Source organism: Ostrea edulis, chromosome 6, assembly GCF_947568905.1.
Source record: "Ostrea edulis chromosome 6, xbOstEdul1.1, whole genome shotgun sequence".
Classification (NCBI taxonomy): Eukaryota; Metazoa; Mollusca; class Bivalvia; order Ostreida; family Ostreidae; genus Ostrea; species Ostrea edulis.
The window spans coordinates 60,846,878-60,874,187 of record NC_079169.1 but is presented as its reverse complement, the minus strand read 5'-3'; the positions used below and the strand labels follow the sequence as shown (position 1 = coordinate 60,874,187).

Genomic DNA, 27,310 nt, shown 5'->3' with positions numbered 1-27,310 from the left:
TCACAGTTCGTTATCTTCACCTTTCATCGTATACCATTGTGTTCATCTGCTCATGGTAAAGTTAAATACAATACAGTGACACAATTTGTTAAGGCATTATTTATGCACTTCTCACGGTGGTTGGAACTTCAAATCGCGACTTCAGTTATACCCTCTTTCCACTGCATAACACGAGTGGTCGTATTGGTACTAAATGACATTTGAATACTTTGTATCAGTTCTTTTTATTGTAAAATTAAAAGAAGTTTCTTAGGTTTAACGTTTTCGGTTTTGATTTTTGCTTTTAGAAAGAAAGGATTCCATGATGGATATTCATAAGTGAACTATAACCAACGTACTTTCACACCATTATTATTTTATTTGTTTCAGACAGTTATTATATTAAGTTAATTTGATTAGCATTCTGAGTTGTCATATTTCTACGTGCACACACCAGAAGCTGTCTGTTTTCAATGTATTTTGACAAAGCGTTGATAACAAACTCTTGAACCTTTCAGTTATAAGGTGTGCTTATATAGGTATGCAGTAGACTCTAGGTTTAAGGAGACGTCCAAATTTATGACTGAAACTGTTCATTTAAGAGAAAACAAATACACAGCCTGCATTTACACTTTCAGAGTTGGAATGAGACGTTTAATGTTTATACATTAGTGCTGTATCTAAGTACAAAATAACGATGCTAAATCTTTACTGCAACATTTAGTCCAATTCAACGTTATTGCAATACAACGCGAACCCTTTTCATTAATACTAAATCTACTTACACGAATGATGACTTTGAACAATAACGAAAAAGAAAATTCTGAACCAGTACCAAATGGACAAATTACACAAGGAAATCCAAAGAAACTGAAGAAGACGAAAAGGTAATGCAATTATTGTATAATCGATATCAGTCAAATGAAAATAATCACCCGCTAAAGGTGCAAGTACAGACATATACAGTTACCCGTGTTCTACAATGCACCATTCATCAGACTAGCGCTCTACAATGTACCATTCATCAGATAAAGATGTTTTCCTCCATGATTATATTGTTGTAATATCGAAGATAAAACCACACTTATTACTGTAAACATTTCGTTTTAAAAAACGAAAAACTTCTAAAACTACTGAAATAATTTGTTTTGTCAATATTGATCTTCTTTTTTTTAAAACCCATTTTAATCCCCATTTACAAGTATGTTTAGTCTCATACGAGTGATCTAAATAATACATTAATTCGAAATTGAAGAAAAAGGATGAGAGAGACGAGATATAAAGGGCCCTGCGATTCATCTGAAAATGGAAAAGGGTTTCCCATTGCCTAACCCATGTATTATGAAAATCTTCCCACTGAAACTTAAGTTAAAGCGTGCGATACAAAGTGCGGACGGGCAGACAGAGTGATTACTATATATAGTATAGGAATCCGATCATTGCTAATAATTTATATGAAAATATTCTGAAGTTATTAGGTGCCATTGGAAGTGCTGTTATCTTATTAAAAGTAAAACATTCCATGTTTCATGACTCTGTAAAGACAAAACCAATGAATCTGAAAATAGAAAATGGCTTACTCTACCAAATACATGAATTGCATTCCACCTCTGATGTGTCCAGGGGTCCGTCTTCGCCCAACTATCTATTTTGTATTGCTTATAGGATTTATAAGATTGATCACTTTTCGTTATCTTCACCTTTCATGCATGGAATTTTATGGAAGTATATCCAAGGAAGCGTAATTTAACGAGTGCCATAGAAAGTGCCGACAGATATCGTGATTACTGTAGGACACCCGCTTTATGGCGGGAACCTTACGACTTACATTTGTTGAAGTATATTTTAATACCTTCTGTTTCAAATTTTTCTTCTTTCTAGGAATATATATGATTTATTTAAATACATGTAATACAAAACATGAATTATTAATAACCACTACATCGTAGTTGGAAACCGCGGAGAAATGTTAAAATAATAGAAAACGACCAATAGGTTGTCCAAGATGTGTGCTTCCCCCGCTGATCGCCTTCAGAAGTCATGCGCTTCATTAAAAAAGTATGCCGGCGTAAAGAGTCGCAATTCATAACCTCATGTATGTATTTTCATATTTACATTCTCCTTTCACTTTGTCAAAATTCCCAGCTGTTAAAATACACGCAATATATTTATAAAGATTTGTATGCACATTTTTCACATTTGCATCGCGTTCATGAGGAAATGTATTAAGATATCGATGGCGAAAATATTGAAATATATCCTGGACACGTAGTATGTTTTGTTTCTTGGAGGTTGACGTTTATAATATCGACTGAAAATTCCGACTTTATACGTAACACGGTTTTGTGGGGCTTACAGGACTTGCAAGTATTCCAGCTTCGTCTAGCAGCCTCTACCATGACCATTTTCCCTTTTAAATTCAACTCATAGATTTCTATATCACACAATTTCAACATTTAGAGATAAAATGTGATATCGTGGTCCACCACTGAAGAGATTTTATTTTATTCTTAAAACAGGGATTATATAGGGATGGGGAAGTGCGTAACATCCTCTAATTCGTCCACTGGATTGTACTTTAAACATAAACTGAGAAATTTGAAAGACATAAATGATTTATATCACTTTGCATGAACAATTTTCAGACACACAGTGTTGATTAATATCAAGACAAATCAATCGTTTATGATTAATTAAAGAGATTGCACAACATTTTTAAAGTTCCATTGGAATGCTGTCGTCCGATGTTTAAAAATACACTCGAAAAGTCCATATATATCCAGTTCATCGATTGATAGAAAACCGAGTATATTCTTGAAGTAAGTATAGGGAAAAGGGCATCAATTCATTTCCCATAGAACTCAATACAAACCTTTGCTCCACTTACTATTTTAGTCTATTGATTTAAAAACAACTTTTTCTACCTCCTTTTAAATAGTTCCGATTGCTTTTTGTTTTTATAAAATTAAGGCATGTTTAAAAGTTTCTTTACTGTAGAGTATTTATTGATACTTTTTTTTACCAACACCCAGGCGTCCGTGTTTGCCCATTTCTCTATTTTGTATATCTTATAGGAGTTGGGAGATTGTTCACTGTTCTTTATCTTCACCTTTCATGATGCACCTACAACAATGTTTTCATCAGTGTGAAACGAGTTCAAGCGATTACACAGGTTGTCTATACGGGAAAACTCTGAAACCAAAAACCTAGTAAACGCTACCAAAATTTGATCAACTTCACTTACCTCAGTTTATAATGTTGCTAATTTATTTTTGCATCTTTGTATATTTATTCACATTTTGTACAGAAATATTTTAAAACAGAATTTTGATGTTTGTAGCAAGTGTCCTTAAAAGGGGGTGGACACGATTTGAGCTGGAAAATTTTCAAATTTTATTTTTCCATTATTTAATGTTTACAAAGCTTAACTGACAGAGGTATTTCTAATGGTCAGCAAAAATTTGAATGTCAGTTGTCGAGTTATGAGAGATACAGAGCTCACAATTCTTATGTAAACAAGGCTCGTGTAATGTTTTTGATTACATAGGTTGCATATACTAGTTAAAGTTTCGTTTAAAGCAGATTTTTCAATTTACAAATTTATTCGGAACACTACGAAACAGTGTCTAGTGTTTGTCACATCTCATTTGTTTTGAATATATGTTCAATGAAGCGATCTTTATGCAATCAAAAACATGGCACGAACCTTGTTTACATAACAAGGAATTGTGAGTGCTGTATCTCACTTGTTACTCGACAACTGACATTAAAATTTTGACAGACCATTAGAATAGGCATTATATAAAATCGTGTCCATGCCCCTTTAATGCAAATGCTCACAAATATTTTCCTTCCAATTGTCGTTAATATACATATGTATGCTTAAAGGAGTTATGATATTGATCACTGTCCGTTATCTTCACCTTTCATGTATCACAAAAACGTCCTGTTGTGTTGTAAATTTACTTCATTACAACATACAGCGATCCTCGGTGAACACTCAGTATTATATATACCGTATATCAAGATAATTTCCTTGGTTAATCTCGATTTCGTGCAACCAGTTCTCATCCTGATGATTAATTTATTTATTTCCAAATATTTTCCCTTTTGAGCTGGTCCAGGTTAATGTCTACTAAAATCAATCATTGATTCTGAATATCTGAGGAAATGCATGGAATCTTTGGACAAAAGACAATCTGATAGCTACAGAATACAGTATAAACTGCCTTATCCAATTATTTTAGCTCACCTGAACTGAAAGCACAAGTGGGCTATTCTGGTCGCCTTTTGTCTGTCCGTAAACTTTTGACATTTTCATTTCCAGAACCCCAGGCCTCAAGACCATAAACTGAGAATAGACTTAAGTCAAAATTTTGATCACTTATATCTTAAGATTTATCTACCACAAATGTTTAAAAAAAAGTGCAGGGGTTTAAAATATTCAATTGCAAACATATACTGAAAATTGTATTTGTTTATGAAAATTATTTCAAAAGTTAGTTGGATATGAAATTTAGACTTAATCTCAGTTTATGGTCTTGAGGCCTGGAACAATTTCAATCAAACTTAGTACAAATCATCCTTAGTTAAATGGGATTCAAGTTTGTTTAAATGAAGGGGCATATCCCTTTCAAAGGGGAAATAATCACGAAAATAGGGTTGGGTCATTTAAAAATCTCAAGAACCACTGTTTCAGAAAAGTTAAAATTTACACGAAAGCTTCCTGACAGTGCAGGTTCAAATTTGTTAAAAGCATGCCCCGGGGGGTAGGGTGGTACATGTACCACAATAGGGGATCGAAGTTTTACACGTGAATACATGTATATGGACAATCTTTAAAAATCTTTTCAAGAACCAATGCGCCAAAAAAGTTGAAATTTACGTAACAACTTCCTGACATAGTGCACATTCAAGTTTGTTAAAATCAAGCCCCCGAGGTAGGGTGGGGCCACAATTAGGGATCAAAATTTTACATGAGAATATATAGAGAAAATCTTCTCAAGAACCAATTGACGAGAAAATTTCAAATTTACATGAAAGCTTCCCGACATAAAGTAGATCCGATTTTGTGCAATTCATTGTCCCCAGGGGTAAGATGGGGTCACAATTGAGGAGCACAGTGTTATTTGCTGAGATACATGAAATATCTTTTAAAATATCTCCTGAACTATTTAAGTTTGGGATTTTACTTTTATATACATTGTTTTACGGAAAGACCTTTCATGTGATGCAATGGTGTGTGATCTTGTGGCCTTATCCTGGAAGTTTGACCTACTTGTAATAAAAATCTTACGGCAAGACGTTTCATTTCATATCATGACCTTGGAGTTTGACCTACATTTAAGAAAACATAACCTATTAAATATACCCATAACTATTTAGGTGGGTTTTCATATTTTGTACATATATATTCTTTATTGCAAGGTATTGTACACAATGCTGTTTGATCTGTTGACCTACTTTTTATATTAAAAAAAAAACCTTACCTATTCAATGTTTTCTAAACTATCTAAGGTAGGGCTTTCATATTTTGTATTTATATTCTTTAAGGCAAGACTATTATTTCGTGAAGTGTGACCTTATGACCTTGGAGTTGGACCTAATTTTCAAATCTCTGGCCTATTCAATATCACCTGAACTCTTTAAAGTAGATCTTTCATATATAGATATTTTATGGCAAGACCTTTTATTTCATAATATGACCTTTGACCTTGAAATTGGACCTACGTTTAATATTACATAACCTGGTAAATGTTTTCAGAACTATTCAAGGTAGGTCTTTCATATAGTGTATAATTTTATAGTCTTTATGAAAAGACATTGTGATACAATCATATTTGATCTAGTAAACTTGACATACATGTACCTTCCTTAAAAACACTGACATAATCAGTATCTCCTGAACTATTTAAGGCAAAGCTTTTATGTTTTGTATATACATGTACATTCTTTAAGGCAAGAACTTAATTACTTTGGTATTTGATCTTGTGACCATGACTCGCAAGTGTGACTTACTTTTAATAAAAATCTGGCGTATTCAATATTTCCTGAACTATTTATGATGGGACTTTCATATTTTGAGTATACTTTTCTTAAGGCAAGGTCTTTCATGTCATATTATGATCTATGACATTGGTCTTATCTTGAACAGCTAAATCATGTTAGTCATATTTGTGTTGATGCATCTGCGTGTTTTGTGAATTCATTTTCAGTTGTTGTGATCATTTGAGGCAATGTTGGGGCCCCAATATGGAGGTCAAAAGTATTCATGGGAATAAAGATTGTTTTAAAAAATATTTTTAAAATCACAACGGCAGGGTCAAGGTGACTCAGGTGAGCGATGGGCCTCTTGTCTTTAATTCTCGAAATGGGTATCCTGTAATAGGAGTTACAAGCCTTTAAAAAAAACCCAGACGTTCGGATGGCCTTTTATTTGCTTCATCTTCCTAGCTTTCACAAGAGCTTTGCCCTGGAAACCTCCAGAACTACCATTTTCATTGCCCAAAATGTAAAGCCCGCTTCTTAGCTCCACGAAATGATGACATTCGGTACATTTTCTTACTAACAACAGGACTTTAAAGATATGCGACAAGTTTAATTACGTCAGTATGCGTTTATAGCGGTTTACAGGCATATATCGAATCAAACTAAAGTAACTTAAAATTAAAACAGAAATATAATACCTCAGCAAATAGTTTGTAGTACATGTGTACTTTGTCTTTTACTATGCCCATCTGTATATATACTGCAGCTATGACGTGTGCAATGTATAGGAAGTCACCTGATATCAACTTACAATGTCCCGGATGATATCGATAGGCTTTTTCTGTATGCAATATAACAATTTATCAAAATAAGACAACAGGTAAATAATGCTGGAGATAAGACTACTCCAGAGTCTTCTCCAGACGACAGGATTCCGGCCCACTGATAAAAGACAAATAAACAGAGGCCCTATCCTTCTGGCACTCATTACATTTCCAACTGTGATAACAACCATAATTTAAGCGCATTACGAGTTTACCTACAAAGAGTTTGTATCCTATGGCTGATCCGGGTTTGAACCAATTGAACATTAGAGTGATTACTGTGTTACTGCAATTGTAACAGTCTCAGATGGTCTTTTTGAGTGTTATATGAAAGGCGAGTGTTATACACGTAGCTTTATTGTGTTTTCTATAGAACGGAGATCACCTACATGTAATACAGGTTTCGTAGTGGCTTGGAAACCTTCACTTTATCAAGGAAATATTTATTGGGTGAATGCACGAGATCTGTATTGGCGAGGAGCACAATGATATGAAACAAATACTAGTAGCATATTTCTTGACTATCTCTTCAACTTTTCTGGCTTTTGGTTTCGTTGTAAAATTTGATCATAAATTGTCTTTGGCACTCTTGTTCACAGTATATATAGTTCAGTCATATTCCATATTCCTTTTTTAGAATGATTACTAGTATCATAATTACACGCCGTTAAGCTTTGTCATTCGAACCAGCCTCCCAGGTGGAAACGTGGTTGAAATAACAAAATTGTTGATCTATTCTTTGTTAAATTTTCAATTCAATGATTGAATTGAACCATTCACCAATATCAAAGATTAAACAATTGACAAATCAATGGAAATCTAGAAAATTAAATCAGTACTTCAACTCAGACTAAGTCATCTTTGAACTATCCTCAATATTATAGGATTAAACATTCTTTTTGAAGAATGTATCGATGTGTAAACTCTGGACATTTTACTAACAAACTGAATAAAAGTGCAAGTTTGTGTCTAAAATATCCAGTTTACACATCGATACATTCTTCAAAAAGAATGTTTGATTCTTATAATTCCAATTCGTTCCCTGTATTATCAATTTCAAAAATTTGAATACTAGTAGATTCCCCCGCACTATGCCACTTGTTTTCAGGCGCGTGTATGTATACATAATGATTTTGGATTTATTGATGTGTAAATTCTCGTTTAGATTACTTTTTGTCCAATCAAAATAATTGTAATAAACAACACTGGAATTATAAACATTAAATCTCTGAAAGAATGTTTGACGTTGTGGGGGATACAAATCAAAACGTAAAAATGACGCGAGATCAGATTTGAAAATGGTTGGCAACTTGAGAAATGTGCCACTGTACTAAACTCTAGTTGCGCGAGAAGATAAGTAAAATCTGATATTCACATTGATATTAGTTTATGGACTAGAAGGATTGTTTACATAAAACATCTCTCTGAATAAAAAATTATCAAACCATTTCATTGTTCAAGTTTAACAAGAGACCCACAGGCCTTATCAGTCAACTACGTATTCAAAATTAAAAGTACCACTTGCCCCACGGGCTATGAAAATATATCATGATGATTTTACTGTTCTGCAAATCTAAGGAAATGTTTTATATTCAGCAGCAGTAAAAGACAAGATATGGTCTAAAAAACAAAATACCCCGAAAGTGTCCATACTAATGAGAGACTTTACATAATATAACATACATTTGTATGTTATATAACATGTAACATCATATGACTAATTTGGACCGCCCTTGGGTTGCACAATTCACATGTTTGCTACATTCAATTCTTCTCTCCCTAGATATGCATATATAGTATAAGAAAATTAAAAAAGTATTTCTAATGTTAAAAACAATAATCACAGTGACTATGATAATTTTGGCCCCTGCTGGATTTTAAACGCCCATTTCTAGGATCATGAAATTTACATTTTTGGTAAATGGCTACATGCTCCCTCTAAACATCAATTTCGTATGAATAGCATTAAGGAAGTTTTACCTAAATGTTTTGTTATTTTTTCTATTTAGTATCAATTCTTGTAATATTTCGACCATGATTTACAGTTTAGGACCAGCAAACATTATTCAAAATTGTAAGCATTTCACTAGCATTTGAGTTACAGATCTGTAGCTAGCATTTTACTCTAAATCTCTTGCGAGTTTCATAACTGGGCATTTGTGGTCTCGCATGAACGAGTTAAGACTTCTGTCGTCATTCAGTGTTATATTTCCGAGAAGACAGCAATTTTACGATTTAAAAAAATCTAATTCAAATTTATGTTCTCCACTTCATGTTCATTGTATTAGTGCATGTCTTTTTCTCGTACACCGTCACTCTATTATTAAAGGCATGGAATGTGAAGATAAAGATTTGTATTACCATTAATAAGGTTGATTTTTTTTTTTATCAAACTGTCTTTCCGTCTAATGAAAATTATTATAACAGTGACCTTAAACGATGGTATGAAAATCAATAACGATCTATACTAGAAACTGTTTAGACCAAATTACGTGTCATGTAAATCAATAACGATCTATACTAGAAACTATTTAGACCAAATTACTTGTAAAACTCTTCGTGTACTTAATTGGTTAAGCTCATATTGTAAATATAACCAGAAGTGGTGATTTTGAGATGCAGACGTTCTGGGTAAAAATTCCATTTTGCTTCATGCATGACGGTACCTGGAAGTATTTTAGAAGATATACCAATGGAAGTAAAATGTTGCAGATGGACAGTTTAGTGGCTTTCACTGAACAAAAAATGCGGGTAGAATTAATGAATGGCTGTCAGTGGACACGCTAGCTTTTCTTTGAGCTTTGCAGAAATGGAAATCGAGCCGAGAGAATGGAGAAAATATTCATCGTCGAAGTGTTCGAGAATAAAACCGGAGACATTTCGTAATACAAGTAACTAGAAATAAATAATTGTTATCTTCAAGCTATGAAAGATCTCAATAATTGATGAACAAATCGTCCATAACCCATACCATATCTATATGTCTTTTTAACAGATAATCCATTGCATTTCTTTCAAGACAGGATAACAAATCTATCTGTTAACTGCTTCTCTCTTTACTAGGTCAGTCGTTACGAAAGGGATGTAATAAATTTTGTTAAATTTGTAGTACATGATTTTGACATGAACATGCATCGCCTGTACTGCACATTGAAAGTTTGAATGAAGTATGGCAGACTGTTGTGAAGATATATAGCATGTTCAGGGGTCAAGATTGTTCTCATGTGATATATAGCTATACTACTACAGTGTACCTGAAGTTGAGTTTACCGCGAAATGGATATGTGTTTCCTTCTTGTAAAATCCTTCTTTCATGGCCACAAGTCAAATACATGTGTTTGTCTTTTTTATGCCATAGGTTGAAGATAGTGCCCTCGGTTTTCCCCCAAGCTGGGATTCTTTGCATATTCATTCTGATTACAAGTATAAACACGACAAACGATTGTACGATATGTAATGTCTAATTAGAATAATTGTTAATTAATTGTAGCAAATTCTGATCATGTGTGGAGTTGTGATTGCCCTGTGGCGAGGGCTCATTCAGGGAACTAGTAATAAACAGTCTAATGCCCCGGGTCCGATGTGTTTGTAGTTAAAGTATGCAACATATCACTCATATTGCGAACATCCGATTTTTATCCACGGTGGTACAATTTGAATATCAATTATTGATATACATGTTTAAATAATTTCGAAATATTATTTTACTATCTAACATTGGTGTAGACATTAACAGACAATATGTGTTTATGCCAGATGTACTAATCTCTCTGAATGCCTAATCGCGGTAGTCTAGGTATAATACCATGGGGATCCGGGTCAGAATAAGTCCTCAGTACCCCTGGGTTGCCGTAGGAGGCGACTGAACGGCATCGTCGCTAGCCACAGTTACAGAGTCCGGTAATACAGTACCTTCCCTACCTCAAACCGTGGCTGCATGATCAGCGAAACCATCGGTTTTCATGAATATCTATGAAATGACGCAATGATTGTTTTGACCAATCACAATAACAGATTTCCGATATTTTAATGACTGTGCCCACAACTAAAACGCAGTGGTTACGTTCGTAAATTCTGTGTTAATAAACTTAATCGTATTCTCAAACTTGATGAGGAAATTCGGAATAAAATGGACGTGTTGAAATCTTTAATACTAGAGTTGATCGGGCAATTATCTAAAGAGAGCAGCGTAGTTATGCGCATTATATGGTAAATTTATTACACCGGTGAAGTCAACAAAGAAGCGTCCATTAGTTACAGCAGCTAAAAAGTGTCTAGTTTGTTCTCAATCGGTAATCCTCGGATTATTCCGCTACGAGCGCGCAATGACCGACGAATGATTATCTTTCCACCAAAAAAATCATGGAGGCTCACCGATTGGTTGACTATTGAATATTCATGAAGTGGAGTTTTTTTTTATCATACAGCCACGGCATTTGACGTGGTGTAAACGGAGACAATAGGCGTGGCTTGCCACGATGGTCCTTCGGATGAGACCGCAAAACCGAGGTCCCATGTCACAACAGGTGCGGCACGATGAAGATCTCTCTCTCTGCTCAATGGCCGTAAGCGCCGGGCATAGGCCTAAATTTTACAGCCCTTTATATATACTAGCAATTGTGACGACTCCATATGAGTGAAAGATTCTCAAGCGAGATGTTAAACAATATACAACCAACCTAGTGGTTAGGACCCTCGCTTAGCAACCAGAAGATCCGATTTCCCTTTTCGTTACTGATGCAGCGTACAACCCTAAGACAGTGTTTTCTACTTCATCAAGAACCCAGACTTAAAGGTGGAAGCCATAAATCTCTGATTTGATCTTTAAAACGGTGGTACCGGGTCATGGTAGGCGTTAGTACGATGAATAACCTTAACTGCTATAGCTTTATGCAACATACATAGGTGAAAAATTCTGGCGTTTCACTTAAGAGTTGGTGACTTCTATATACGAGTCAACATTCCTCGAATATGACGTAAAATAACACTCAAAGCATAATAAAGAGCGCAACGGCATACTTCCTAAAGCGTAATATCTTATGACAGTTTCCGTTTTCAAGCATACAAAATTATTTCAACGTCCATGGATTTTTAACAAGCTTTCATCTGTACTATTGGGACTTTGACAGGCGTATCCCTTCATTTGCACAAACTTAATTCTCCCTCACATAGGATACTATGTGCCAAGTTTGGTTGAAATTGGTTGGGCAATTCTGGAGAAGAAGATGGGAATTGGAAAAGTTTATGACGACGATAGACAACGGACAAATTTCGATCAGAAAAGCTCATTTAAGCCTATAGCAGGTGAGCTAAAATACATTGCTTAACGTTTAACTTTAATGGTTGTCCAAATACTACGTACACATTCATATAGAGAATTTATGGCTCCTTGTTTGGGGATTAAAGAAGCATCCGCTAAGGAGGTGAACCACAACACTGTGTTTATAAACATCATTTAGATAATCCATATCCAACCCAGCATCGAGTACACAGAAAATAATGAGCATGACGGTGTATTTATACCTACCCAAGCACATACATAGTCTACAAGCTATAAATCTAAACGGGTTTGTTCAAATATTATCTGCTATATGTAAAGGGATTTCACATTATATTTACTTCTATACATGCATTCGCCAAGGGCTCTTGAGAAGAGAAATTTTGGGTATGGGACACGGTGCATTACAGCACGAAAATGTCTTTCCTACAAATGGGAACATTACCAATGTCTTTAAAATTCGCCGAGATCAGACGGGGGAAATAAAACGAAAGTTGAAGATCAAGAAGAAAACCAAAGCTCAGAGGTAAACAAATTACGTAACGATATTTTTAATTTGGAAGCGGATTGTGAAAAAGTTTAGGAACGAGCAATTGTATAATTTTGAAAAACTGAGTCCGGAAAATGGACACGTCAGGTAGAATTTGCACTGTGTAAATCTAAAATACATTGGCAGTTAGCTTATTGATGAAGACAAAAAAACTCACAAAATGTGTTTGGCGTATTTTACACGCACATCAAACTCTAGATATCTTAAGAGTTATTCTTCCAATACAAAATACGTTTTATTCTTTAAGATTTACGAAGTAACCTTTGGGCTTCAACACTTACAATGTAACACACTTTTCATTATTTACACTAACGTAAATATACCTTTCTCATAATGGAAGGAGAGTACCAAACCTAGGATGTTTCACTGAAGATTTGAACAAGGCGGATGTTACGCGGCTTGCTAAATTCAGAATTAAATTATTTCCGATAGGAGGACTTGAATTAATTATAAGGATGAGAAATAAACTATCAATCAACGCCAGAGGAAATAATCGTAGTGTGGGAGTATTAAAACAAAGGGTCATTCACTGGGAATAAGTAACCGGGTCATTCACTGCGAATAAGTAACCGGGTCATTCACTGCGAATAAGTAACCGGGTCATTCACTGCGAATAAGTAACCGGGTCATTCAAAGCGAATAAGTAACCGGGTCATTCACTGCGAATAAGTAACTGGGTCATTCAAAGCGAATAAGTAACCGGGTCATTCACTGCGAATAAGTAACCGGGTCATTCACTGCGAATAAGTAACCGGGTCCTACACATGTATATCATTTGTGGATTTTTCTTTTATCAGTGCTTGAAATGAACTTTTGAATATCAGTTCATATTTGACTCAAATTCATACAATAGTGACATGCATTGAATTATGTGGGAAATGAATAGGTATACTATAACTAACCCCAACTAGTAATTTACATCGAATTTGCTCCCTTACATTGGCTTTTATTGCTCACGCACTCGCACATCTTCATGTACCATCGTGTCACAATAACCCCCACCTCCGTTGTGAAAGAAATTATGAAAAGGTGAAGATAACGAACAGTGACACAACTCTTACAATATATAGGAACTACGGACCCTAGAACACACCAGAGGTGGGATCGGGTGTCTTAGAGGAGTAAGCATCCCCTGTCGACCGGTCACATTCGCCATGACCACTACATCTTGATCTGGTACACGAAGTAATCCGTAGTTAAAATCAATGTGTAAAGAACAGCCAAACAATAGATATGAAACACGCTAGACATCATTTGACCCAAAGACAGGTTCTATCAGTAAATGAGATCGTTATAGCGACAATAGAATTTGCTAAATGCTGACTTTAAACGAGGCTGTTGAATTCTCTGTCACATCAACTTATTTGCAGTAGCCTTCCTTGATTTAAAAGCTAATCATACGCAGAACAGGCTCTTGTGTATCGTATCAGTTCAGAGACATATAAAACACCAAATGCAGATGACAATGGGATATTGCCATTCTTAAAAATAAATATTGGAAGTCGTATACATGTATATACATGTATTACATATATTATTATCAATGTAGTCTTAATTGATTTTATGTCTTAAAGATTTCAGAGAGAGAAAAAAAAGATAGAGAGGGAGAGAGAGGGGGGATTTAATTTCAATAGTTGATTTATAATTACACAGCTACTAATCAATGTCAAGTTCCTTCAATTCAAAGGACAGCAAAGGTTTTCTATTTCCATGATTTCGAGTTGTACATTGTAGAAGATTTGTTACAGGTACAATTGCACTGTATGCGTCTGTCACAAAAGCTGTTTTCAACATTTGAATCTCTTATCCATGCAAAACATGACAGTATATGTTTTAAACAATGAGTTCCGGTGATCGCATCCCCAGTTACATCAACCAATGTTGTAATTTAAGTTGCCGAACATCATGCAGTACATGTATTAATGCTATATATAAAACCACGGAGCTCCAGGAGAGTTAACTTGGAAATTTGTTGTTTTTCCTGTTCTGACTCCTCTTCATTTATCATTATTTATCAATGCGTACATTTCACATTGCTCTCGTGCTATCCTAATCCTGGTGTTAAAAAAATAATTAATTTTTAACAAATCTGAACATATGCTATTTGACATAATGTTTTCATTCCTGGTCCATTTGTTATACTGCGCAGTGTGTTTTTAATATCCTACATTTTACCCGAGAAAGACGAACGGATCTCTCATAACTCTCAGTTCATTTTATGTTCATTTTGTAGATGTCGAAAACGCCTATCGCAGCTTCTACATACTCACGTGGTTCTAATCACAGTCTGCGTACTCAGCGCCCTGGACGCAGGTTGTGTTCTGGGACAAATCATATGCGATATACTCATTATGTCAGGTTAGATCAGAACGTCTTTTATTGAGTCTGTATTTATTACCTTCACTTATTAATCCCAGAAGACAAACTTTCTTTAATTTTGAATTGAAACAAGTTTTAACTAGTACATCTAATTGTAATAACATGCATTTGCTTAATTAATTAAGCATAGTTTCATCTTATATAACTAATATGAGTAATCGTTTGCGTGGTAACTTACTATCTCAAGCGATAAGTTGTTCTGGTTTTATTAATTGGCATACATGTCTCAATCAACACAATTTAATCATGGCATTCTAATTTACAGAAAAATTACACACAAGTGATACTTTAAAGGGCGAAGCATTGGAAGTGTTAATGAAAGTATGTCCCGAGGCTAACTATTCCACGCCGCATGCGCATTCACCTACCCTGGAGGAGGTCATGCAAAGCGTTAAGAAACATTCTTGTTATGCAACAAACACATCGACAAATCACATTCACAATGGTCATCACAGAGTCGTCTTTCAAAATGAAGTAAGTAAACAATGACCACCATTAATAGGATACTAATATTGACGGTTTCAATGATCTCAACTGTCATTCAGCATTCAGTGTAGATCATTTGAGAATATCTATTTCAAAAAGTAATTTTCAACAAAAATGTTTCAGAAATATATATCCCCGTGTGGCAAATTCAAAAGGATCAGCTCTACATTTAGAATGTCTGTAGTGATAATGAAAAATATGGATACCATGATAACGAGTTCGATCTCTCAAGATACTGACATACCTAAATAACCATCATTTGAGTCATGACGTTTGACCTAATGACTTAAGACTAACGAGGCCATTTACTCTTTGTGGGGGACCAGTGACCATGTTTAATGTCTATAAAGCAAAGGATTCTCAAGATACTGAGCGGACAATATCTTATGCCCAGAATATTTTGACCTTGTGACCTCAAAATCAATAGAGGTTATCTACGCCTGGGGATGTACATGTACTAATGTAAGAAATTTGATGGGTGTCAAGCAAAGGGTTCTTAAAAGTATTGAGCGGACGATATATTATGTTCCGGAGTAATTTGACTCTGTGATCTCAAATTCAACAGGAGTAATCTATTTCATCGGTAGAACGAGACTTGCCACGTTTCATGTCAGTAAAGAAAATGGTTCTCCAGATATTGAGCACACAATATCTTATCATGTCTAGTATAAGTTTTGACCTTCAATGCTTACTTCTGAGGAGGAACCAGTGTACCAAGGCGTTTGATGTCTGTCAAGCAGAGTGTTCTCAAGATATTGAGTGAAAAATATCTTACGATGTCCAGTTTAGACCCTTTACCTTGTGACCTTCACATCAATGACTCCTTGAGTTTGGTACATATAGATTAGTGAACTAAGATTGATGCATGTCGAGCAAAGGGTTCTAAAATTATTGATCAGACAATATCCTGTTGTGTCCATTTTGACCCTTGACCTTATGACCTCAAAATCAATAGTGGGCATTTATTCTTAAGGGAAACCAATATACCCAGTTTGATGTCTGTGAAGCAAATGATTCTGAAGTACATATTTTGTATGTCCACTTCGACTTTGTAACGACCAAAATCAGAAAGGATCATTTATTTGCTAGGGGCAACCATTATTTCAATTTTGATAACTGTCAAGCAAAGGAATGTTTTAGATACCAAGCGCACAATACTTGATCTACAGACCGACTGACAGACAGGTGCAAAACGATATGCCCCTCTTTTACAAAGGGGCCATAAAAAGTACAAAATGTGATATACAGAATGTCATCTAATAAAATCATATTAACTTATGGAAATTCTATGAAACATTCATGAATGATTAACATAAGCAAAGACAATACTCACTATCATGATGTTAAATTTTCATAATAAAGTTCGCCAGCAGACAAATGGAACATCACAGATCCAGGCGAGCCGCCTCTGCTTCCGATGGTCACGCTCATACAGAGCACACTCTGTTAGAACACCTTACCCACGCCTTCCACCTCGGGAGTCTGGTCATTCTATCACTTCTTGTGTTTGAGGTAAACCAATTCAGAGTATGTTGTCGCTTTCCTATGCAATTATCAATACCATATTTTTTTCCTCAGTTTATTCAAATTTTCCCCCAATTTAGACTGGTCACGGCAACCGCTTCACAACTGAGAGGTCCCGGGTTCGTTTCTTGTTTCTAGATCTGAATTAATCCTAAGACGTGTATTGTAGGGAGTTCCTTTCCTTAACGCCTGGCTTTAAAAGTGAAAGTCACGGGTCTTTCGGATTTGACCTTAAAATCAGAGGTCCCGTGTTACGGGCAAGAACACTCACTAATACGACCTTGATCACAATACATGAACCATAATTTGTGGCAATTCACCTACACCTGGTTAAGTCAACATGTGTAAACAATATCAGTGAAAAATTCTAATTGAGACGTCAAACATCATGCAAACAAACAAGATACTGATGCCCTGTATGACAAAAAAGTATTTCTTGTACTAAAAGAAAGGTCTTGTCAAAATAAATACACATGAAAAAAATTAAAGCCCTTACACTAAGCATCCAAAGGTTATGGCGAAGGTTAAAGTTTTTCAAAAGTATGTCGAACCCCAAGGTCATCAGATCAAAATGTTTGCTATCAAAATAAAGGTCTTGTCAGAAGAATTATTATATACTTTCAATTTCATCTCTTCTTTTTTCTTTAAAAGTTTGCGGGCATATATCACACGATATATGCCCGGAAACATTCCGGCCCGCAAACATTACTTCACAATCAATACACAAGCAAATTACTACGTCGTTAATTTTCAAATTTTTCGTGTTTTTCATCTTTCACTCAGTTAAACCAATAAAGAAATTGTAAAAAGTAAATTATTGTTAGTTTCTAAATGAAATTGAAAGTATAAAATAAAAAGGTTATAGACTTTGTATGGGAAATATGACGACCGTATATATATAATCAGAGGAATTTATGAACAGTCAGTCAATTCAATTACAACATTTAGCTGTCAAGCTGAAGTTCCTGAACCTGATTAATATTATTTCATAAAATTATGCGAAATCAAAGAATGCTAATATATCAATGTCTGTCATCTAATGTGACGTTTATTGACTACGGATATACTATATGTAATTAATATTCAATTATTTTCAGACTTTCCTAAAAATATTTGCCATGGGAAGCCACTTCCTCAATCACAGACTGGAGGTAACGTAAATGAAAAACAAGAGATGTTTGTTAAAGATATATGCCCTCATAGTGCAAAATTGAAAAAGGTTATACACATGCATCATTTAATTCATAGTAGTATCGCCAATTCAAAATATTGAGCAGACAATATCTTCCTATGTCAAGAGTGGATTGACCATGTAACCTAAAAATCTTTAGGCGTCATCTACTCCCAATGATGTACCAGTATACCAAGTTTGGTGTCAATCAATCAATTAATTCTTAAAATATAGGAAATAATATATTACTACGTCCAGTCTAACCCTTGACCCTAAAATCAATAGGGGTCTTCTTTTGAAGATGTACCAGTGTACCAAGTTTGATGTCTTTCAAGCAAAGGGTTCTCAAGATATTGAGCGGACAGTATATTCCTATGTCCAGTTTAACCCTTGACCTTTGGATCTCAAAATCAATAGGGGTCATCTTCTGAAGATGTACCAGTGTACGAAGTTTGATGGCTGTCGAGCAAAGAGTTCTCAAGATATTGGGCGGACAGTAATTCCTATGTCCAGTTTGAACCTTTTACCATGTGACCTCAAAATCAATGGGGCCATCTTCTCCGGAAAATGTACCAGTGAACCAAGGTTGGTGTCTTTCAAGCAAAGGGTTCTCAAGATATTGAGCGGACAGTATATTCCTATGTCCAGTTTGATCCTTGGCCTTAGGACCTCAAAATCAATAGGGGTCATCTTCTCCTGAAGATGTACCAGTGTACCAAGTTTGATGTATATCAAGCAAAGGGTTCTCTAGTCATTGAGTGGTCATTATATTCCTATGCCCAGTTTGACCCTTAACCATATGACCTCAAAATCAAAAGGGTCATCTACTCCTTAGGATGTACCAGTGTACCAAGTTTGATGTCTGTCAAGCAGAGGGTTCTCAAGATATTGAACGGAAAATGTCTTCCTATGTCAAGAGTAGATTGACCCTTGACCTGAAAAACAATAGGAGTCCTCTTCTGCTCATAACCAACCCACATATGAAATATCATTACGATTAAGTGAATGGTTCTCAAGATATGGGCGGACAACATGTGGTCTACAGACCGACAGGTGCAAAGCAATATGCCCCTCTTCTTTGAAGGGGACATAATTATCACTTCGAGATTTACCACTGATGAACTGGTTCGCGGTGAGTAATATACACGACCTGTCTGAGACAATCAATACGAGTGACATTAATGGACTTCTTTGCGGCGAGACCTATTTGCGAAGATGATGTTCTCACGCGCGAATAAAAGCTGGTTTTCATGTATCACTAGATTTCAACAACACCTGACACCTGTAAGTGTCGGATCCACAACGTGGATACAAGATCATCGTCAAATACAAAAATTATATAAAACACGAAAATGATCAACGGTACAATCATTTAGAAGCTGTAACTAAAATCTACAAACGTATTTACAGTGTATATTACATGCGTATTATACACCCACAAACGAAGGGGGTGGGGATGGAGTGGTATGTTGGAATCAGTATGTCCGTTCCTCCGTCTGTAGACATAAATTTGTCCGTGCATGATCTAAGAAACTAAATTTTATATTACAAATCGCATTTTCCTCCATGAACCAACCAATTTCAGCACGCGCCAAAATCCGTTTATATTGACCATGAATGGATCGTGAAATAGTTTAAAGCACGCTACTGAAAATTTAAGAGCGTAATACTTTAAAAAATGCAACATGTGTTAGGGAGATCCTGCAAAGTCACACTTTGGACTAAGATTTAGGCCTATGCTCGGCGCTTACGGCCTTTGAGCAGGGAGGGATCTTTATCATGCCACACCTGTTGTGACACAGGACCTCGGTTTTTGCGGTTTCATCCAATGGACCACCCCATTTAGTCGCCTACGACAAGCAAGGGGTACTGCGAATCTATTCTAACCCGGATCCCCACGAGAAAGGATGTTGTGGATTGATTGATTGTCTCTTGCTTAACGTCTCGTTCGAGAATTTTTCACTCATATGGACACGTCACCAAGACCGGTGAAGGGCTTCACACTTAGGCCTATGCTCGGCGCTTACAGCCATTGAGCAGTGAGGGTTCTTTAACATGCCACACCTACTGTGACACGGGTCATCCATTTTTAAGGTCATCTCCGAGGACCCGTGACATTCACACCTGATGCCAAGCGTTTGGCGATGGAACTGTCACTACCTGTATAATCGATTAGGTCTGTCGCGGGCGGGATTCGAACCCCGGCCTTCCGTATGCGGGTCGAACGCTCTAACCTCTGGCCGTAAAGAAATTTCTCTTAAAGCTGTATGGTCCGAATTACAACATTGTTTTCCATCTCGTAAAAACACTATTGAATCATCGCATGTATGTAGTTATGAGTCTGTATGGCATGTAATACATTATTTCACCTGTTTCAACCAAAATTATTCAATTCTAAATCGGTGTTTACAAACAACCGCGTCACTGCCATTTCAAGTGACAGTCACGTGACCAGTTCAAACTTTCAGATCATCGGTGGTTTTATCTGTGTAAAGTTGTGCATTTTGTTACAACAGTACTGTGCCGTAAGTTTAATAGAAATAAAATTATCAAATGCCTCTTAGTAATTCGTTGTTTTATGCTCTTTCTGCCTTAAAACTAGACAGTTGCGTCTGAGTTGTTGGGATTCCCCTGATGCGCGTGGGCTATTTATAGACGTCTAACACTGTATAATTTATGCGTTATCTGTAACACCTCGGGCCTTTCACTGAATACACCGTGCTTTGGGTGAAAGGCCCGAGGTTTTCCGGATGATTTATATATGTACCACACTATATTTACTTTCTAAATAATATTCTCACTGTTTTCTTTTATATGCAGATGTTTTCAAGCATATAATTAAGGGAAAGTTGATAACTTTGTAAAGTAATTAATCTGTTTTAAAGTAATTATGTACAAAAATAATACATGAACATCGGGTCATACAGCTTTAATGTTATTTTTTACACCCCCCCCCCCCGGAGATGTACCCATATTGTGCTGACAATCTGTACAGTGGTAAACTTCTGAGATTTGGATGAGCTATTAATAAGTGTCATTTACGTTACAGGTGTTTGACGCTTTCGTTGTTACGGTGTCCTGGATACTAGACCTGTCGTTTTATGAGGGAATCTGGGCTCAACCAGGATCAGAGGCAGCAACTATTCTCATTATCATTTTACCCTGGAGAGTTATAAGGATAGTCAATAGTATGTATTTGTACGCCCGCGACAAACATCTGTCGTTGAAAAACCTATATTAACAGTAAATGTCACGGGTCTTCAGAATGAGACCGTACATGTACATACCTTATTTTCGTATCCCAGTAGGCGTTGGCATGATTAACAGTGTTATATGCCATGGCAAAACAAATAAAATTTATACGTTTAAAGTAGAGCAGGTGACGTCTGAATTTGATTCTTTTTATGTGAGATCACTGATAGGTTACATAAAAACCAATCAGAATGCTTGGTATGAGTGGTAGATTCTTGCTTTGACCTGAAACAAAGTTTCTTTTCTAGATTTTGTTCCCGTCTTTTCTAGGTTTTGTTCCTGTCTTTTCTAGGTTTTGTTTTTTCTAGGTTTTGTTCCCGTCTTTTCTAGGTTTTGCTCCTGTCTTTTCTAGGTTTTGTTCTCGTGATCAAAGAAAAAGACTTAGTGATACTTAAAATTATCAAACAGCAATATAGACGACTGGTGAAAAGGGGGAAAGAACTAAACAACAAGTTAGAACAATACAGAGTAAGTAAAGACCGTCCAGTGCTTGTATGACCTCCAACAAAATATGTACTGCTTCTCATAACCTATATCCGTCCGCCGCTTGTATGACCCCTCAAAAATATGTACTGCTTCTAATAACCTATATCCGTCCGCCGCTTGTATGACCCCTCAAAAATATGTACTGCTTCTCATAACCTATATCCGTCCGCCGCTTTTATGACCCCTCAAAAATATGTACTGCTTCTCATAACCTACAGGTGTATATCCACCTTAAAAGTGCATACATTTTGGTACTTACACCCATCGTCTTTTAGTTCAAATGAATTTGAAACCGAAATAACAATGTGTGTGTTTTGGTATTTGTAATTAGCTAATTCGTACCATTTGAAGATATTCAAATATAACAATTTAAGCTATTTGCTCTTTTCCCCATATATTGTAATATTCTTATTGGCTATTCATTTAGATTGAGCTCCGTCAGTTACAAGGATTATGTCGCAAGCGTGGGGCCACAGAGCCAGAAATATTTGCCTGTGCACCATTGGGTAAAATAGATTTTTCGTAATCTAATATCTTCATAAAGGAATTAAAAGCAACTACATGTATAAATTCGATCTCACAACATTGATTTGAATCAAATTGACGATTTGTTATAAGTTTACGTAAAACCTCGAGAACATTCGTCATTTTCTTCAGGTAAACGTCGGAGAAGTAGCGTGATGTCGGGGATGTCTAGCTTCGCCTCCATAGCTATGATAGGAGCGATGGGCAGTCAGCCTGATTTAGCTCGAGAATCGTCCTCCGATGAGGATGATGACATCACATCGCCTACCCCTTCCCAGGTTAAACAAGCTAACCAGCTGTTAAGATCCATTTCCACATCGAGTACTTTCACAGATGGTGGAATGTCAGATACCGTTACCTTCTCTTTGTCGCCGGATCCAACCAGTGCCATTGGCCAATCCAATCCTGTATTTACCTATGACGTAGATGTTCCATCAATAACCTCCAACAAACAGGTAAATAGTGCAATTTAAACAATTATTAGGGGTGTCCGGGTAGCGCAGAGATAGCGCTCTTTCTTCTCACCGCTGCGACCCGAGTTTGATTCCCGTGATCGGCAGTGTTTGTATGCGAGAGGGTATGGCGGTCGCCCGCTTGGACACGTGGGTTTCCTCCGGGTACTCCGTATTCCTCCCACATAAATGACCCCCTAGCGCAGACATCCGGACCCCATTGGAAATAAGCTTTCGGAGCTTTCATGGGTTATCCTAGGTATTCATGTATGTATGTTTGTATGTATTTATATACCGAATAAATCTTTATTTATTACAAACACTATATATAACTTTAATAATACTATGACATTAATTTCCACAACATCCTTTCGAATCCCGGCCGCGACAAACCCAAGTCGTTAAAACGGGTAGTGATAGTTCCATCGCCAAACGCTCGGCATCAGGTGTGAATGTCACGGGTCCTCGGAGATGACCTTAAAAACGGATGACCCGGTTCACAGTAGGTGTGGCACGCTAAAGAACCCTCACTGCTCAATGGCCGTAAGCGCCGAGCATTGGCCTAAGTGTGAAGCCCATCACCGGTCTTGGTGACGTCTCCATATGAGTGAAAAATTCTCGTTAAGCAAGATACAATTAATCAATCCACAACCTCCTTTCTCGTAATTCTTCCACACAATACCCTTCTATAGCGACTCCCTGGGTACACTGAGTTACCTAAACCAACGCTCAATACACCCGGTCTCGCATAGCTAAGTGTATGTTGGGTTATCTAATATCCCAACAGTCACTATCACTGATCTAATATCCCCAGTCACTATCACTGATCTAATATCCCCACAGTCACTATCACTAATCTAAGTAATATCCCTATAGTCACTATCACTGATCTAAATAATATACCCACAGTCACTATCACTGTTCTAAGTAATATCCCAACAGTCACTATCACTGATCTAAGTAATAACCTCAGTCACTATCACTGTTCTAAGTAATATCCCCACCCTCACTATCACTGTTCTAAGTAATATCCCACAGTCACTATCACTGTTCTAAGTAATACCCCCACAGTCACTATCACACATCTAAGTAATATCCCCAGTGTTTTAGGTACCTCATTACACCTATGGTTCTTTAAAACACCTTATGAAGTATGATTTCACCATCGAAAGAGTGATACAAGATCTCAATTATTTCATCTGAATTTTCGTGATTTTTCCGCAATGATAAAAAATGTGATTTGTTTGTAAAAATGAGATTCTAGAGTCCAAATATGGCTGTGATTTGGTGCATGATAGGGCTATCTAATAAAACATGCCTAAAAGACTCAGACTTTCTGATTTTTCAAATAAAAAATATTCATGAAAATTGAAAAGGTTATTGTTGATACTTTTTTCATCTACTGATAAAATCTTCAAAAATATGTCTGTTAGGAAAACAGATATACATGTACATGTATCAGAGAAATATATTTTACAAAGTAATTAGAATGAAATAGTCAAAATTCAGAAAATTGCGATTTTTCAGATTTGAACCAAGCCCGTTCCGAATTATAATAATGTAATCACAGAGAACATTGTAATCAGAAAACTAAATTCCCCTAATGTATCACTCTTTTGATTTTGAAATCACACTTAATAAAGAAGTGTTTTAAAGAATCATTAAATAAACGTGTGGTGTAATGAGCTACCTTTTAGAGGCATATATCGACACATGTGTAATGAGAACACGTGTTAGGATCTTTTTATATTAAAATTGAGACGACGATGCAAGAATACACCGATACAAGTTTTCGACCGTGCGCAGAACGATAAGTGCAGCAAATCCAAAGTTTTTATAAGTATTACGTTTAATGTATGAAAGGTGAAGATAACGAACAGTGATCAATCTCATAACTCCTATAAGAAATACAAAATAGATAGTTGGGCACAAACAGACCCCTGCACACACCAGAGGTGGGATCAGGTGCCGATGAGTAAGCATCCCCTGTCGACCGGTCACACGTGAGCCCTATATCCTGATCAGGTAAAGGGAGTTATCCGTAGTCAAAATCAGTGTGCCAAAAACGGCCTAACAATCGGTATGAAACATGTCAGACAGCATTTGATCCAATGATAGGTTGTATTGACGAACTAGATCGTTATAACGACCATAGAATTTGTGAAATGCTGAATTCAATCGAGACTGTTGAAACCCCTGTACCATCAACTTCTTTGTCAGTAGCTTGTTTTCTTGTATCTAGTTTTCTTGATACCCCGATTTTCCCACCATAGAGATAGTTCTGCAGCTAACATGGAAATTGCCTGAAATCTGTATCACCTATTCTAAACTGTCAAGTCAAGAGAGCTGGATTTCAGAAACATGATGTACAACAGAAATGAGACACCAAACTTTAAAGAACAGAATGAGATTTGATTCCTATCCTGACTAAATCAATAATTATAATATCGAGGGGAAAAAATCATGTAATGTTTAATTTTTTAATTCTTAGCTAAGTACAATTAATTTTTACATTAATTCATGTCTGTTTTGTTTTTCAGGGGGATTCTACAAAACTGTAAAGATATAACTTTTGTGCTTTCTGTGATACACTTTTGGATTCAAGGTTATTGTTACATGTATATCTCTGTTTTCAAGACCTCAATAAATTTTGAAAACCAACAACTATGGGGCAAATGCAGTGTACCTAAATAAAACTAATATATTATTGCTAATACTCTCCGTACATGTCCCGGGACCAAACACTATTAGCTTTGTCAAACCGATAACTAGGCCTATAGGTTGTGACTGTTCTCCCGCCAAACGTTCGGCATAATATTTTGAAGTGAAAGTTCTGTCTTTCAGATGATATCTTAAAGTCGCCTTTACTACGACCCTGAGAGTCATGTAAACGTCATAGTTTGTGTTAGGTCATGTGTGAATGATACTCAAATGACTTGTAAAACGACCCAAACACATTGCGTGGCCTTCAAGCCTTCCTTTTTATCCAGCACTGTCAGTTCCTCAATAATAAACCATGTCTGTTTTTATCAACCAGTATATACAATCGGTTCTTTAGGATTTTCAGGCAATAAGCGAGGGTGGCATTATAAGGGGGGGGGGGGGGCATTATATCGAGGGAGCACTGTAGTTAGTTGCTCCATAGCCTTGATTTTCGTGATACATGTAAGATCGTGACACACAATCACGTCACGGAGTAGGCAAGTCAAAATCGTGCTTTCGATGACAATGAAATTCTCGCTATGCTGTCACAAGCTACACGGTCATGGAGACTGGAAATCAGATGCAGTCATTTAACGTAAAATCAAGAGGATTATACAAGATAGACATTCTATCTTATTTACCGTACCTATATGTTATAGAAAAACTTACAGCGATACATTGCTGGATCCAGTAATTGCTGTATCCAGTCCCCCCTCCCCCATCGTTGTTCCTCACAGAAATATTAACTGCATTGACGAAGAAACTTCAGACATAATGTACCGCAACTTATGCGAGAAGTGGTGTACGAAAATCAAAGAAACCTTTCCCATATCAACAGCATCAAAACGACTGACGTTTCAACACTTTATATACTACCATTCCTTACGATATGTTAAAGACTTGACATCACAGACAACAGTTACATGTACTGCTTTTTCAATGAAAATGGGACAAAGAAGTATCCATGTCTAGTGATCAGTCATTCCAAAATTGATTTGTTACACACCACTCTAATTCTACGTACTCTGAAGATGATATTAAAAAGATGTTGGAGTTCCTCATTGACAATATCGAAGTGATCTTTTGGAATTCCTATGGGCACGAATTGTGGTCCCTATTTGGTTTTATATTCTTATAGAAAGAATCTAAACATTTAGATATATTGATTATAGGAGTGTATTTTTCATTCATATGTTGATTCGATATATCCCAGTGAGATCGAAATAAAAGACACCATAAAGTCGCCCATATCTGTTTCACATTTTCTATATTTATGTAACAATATTCGAGCATCACCTACTCTTTGTGTTTACGTCTTTCAACTGATTTGATACGTGAGGGCATGTTCTGCGTAGTGTACTAGCGGATGGGTAATGTCACACGAGTTTCAATCGTCTCGTTTGAAGTCAGCGTTACGCAAATCATGTGTTCGTTGTAATCATCATCTTATTTGCAAATACAACCTGTCGTTGGGTTGAGTGCTGTCTTGCATGTTTCATACCAAGTATTAAGTTATTGTTTACAAACTGATTTTGACTACTGATTACTTCGTTTACCTGATCAAGATAGAGGGTTCAAGGCGGATGTGTTTGGTCAACAGGGGATGTTTACTCCTCCTAGGCACTGATCTCACCTCAGACGGGACTTTAGATAATAGACTATCAACCAGTGGCTTGTTATGTTTTGACATTCAATGGAGTTTTTTGTCCATGT

The 27,310-nt window shown here is 36.3% G+C and overlaps 1 protein-coding gene across 2 annotated transcripts; it reads left to right on the top strand.

The window, feature by feature from the left end:
* The first annotated feature begins 631 nt into the window (after window positions 1–631).
* LOC125646704 (uncharacterized) lies at window positions 632–26,840 on the top strand. Of its 2 annotated transcripts, none has more exons than XM_048873213.2 (10): window positions 632–866; window positions 14,853–14,977; window positions 15,264–15,472; window positions 16,847–16,996; window positions 18,106–18,159; window positions 21,229–21,367; window positions 21,784–21,899; window positions 22,345–22,423; window positions 22,575–22,897; window positions 25,435–26,840. In XM_048873213.2, the coding sequence occupies exons 1-10, from the start codon at window positions 769–771 to the stop codon at window positions 25,453–25,455; spliced, it is 1,314 nt and encodes a 437-aa protein (XP_048729170.1). In that variant the 5' UTR covers window positions 632–768; the 3' UTR covers window positions 25,456–26,840. The 2 variants fall into 2 exon arrangements, with proteins under 2 accessions (XP_048729170.1, XP_048729169.2); XM_048873212.2 differs by lacking the exon at window positions 632–866 and adding an exon at window positions 12,431–12,595.
* The last annotated feature ends 470 nt before the right edge of the window (window positions 26,841–27,310 follow it).

Coding starts and splice junctions, on each gene's coding strand:
- LOC125646704 (XM_048873212.2), top strand. CDS start 12,459: ATGGGACACGGTGCATTACAGCACGAAAATGTCTTTCCTACAAATGGG. Junction 12,596..14,852: donor AAGAAAACCAAAGCTCAGAG/GTAAACAAATTA, acceptor TTCATTTTGTAG/ATGTCGAAAACGCCTATCGC. Junction 22,424..22,574: donor ATTTGCCTGTGCACCATTGG/GTAAAATAGATT, acceptor CATTTTCTTCAG/GTAAACGTCGGAGAAGTAGC.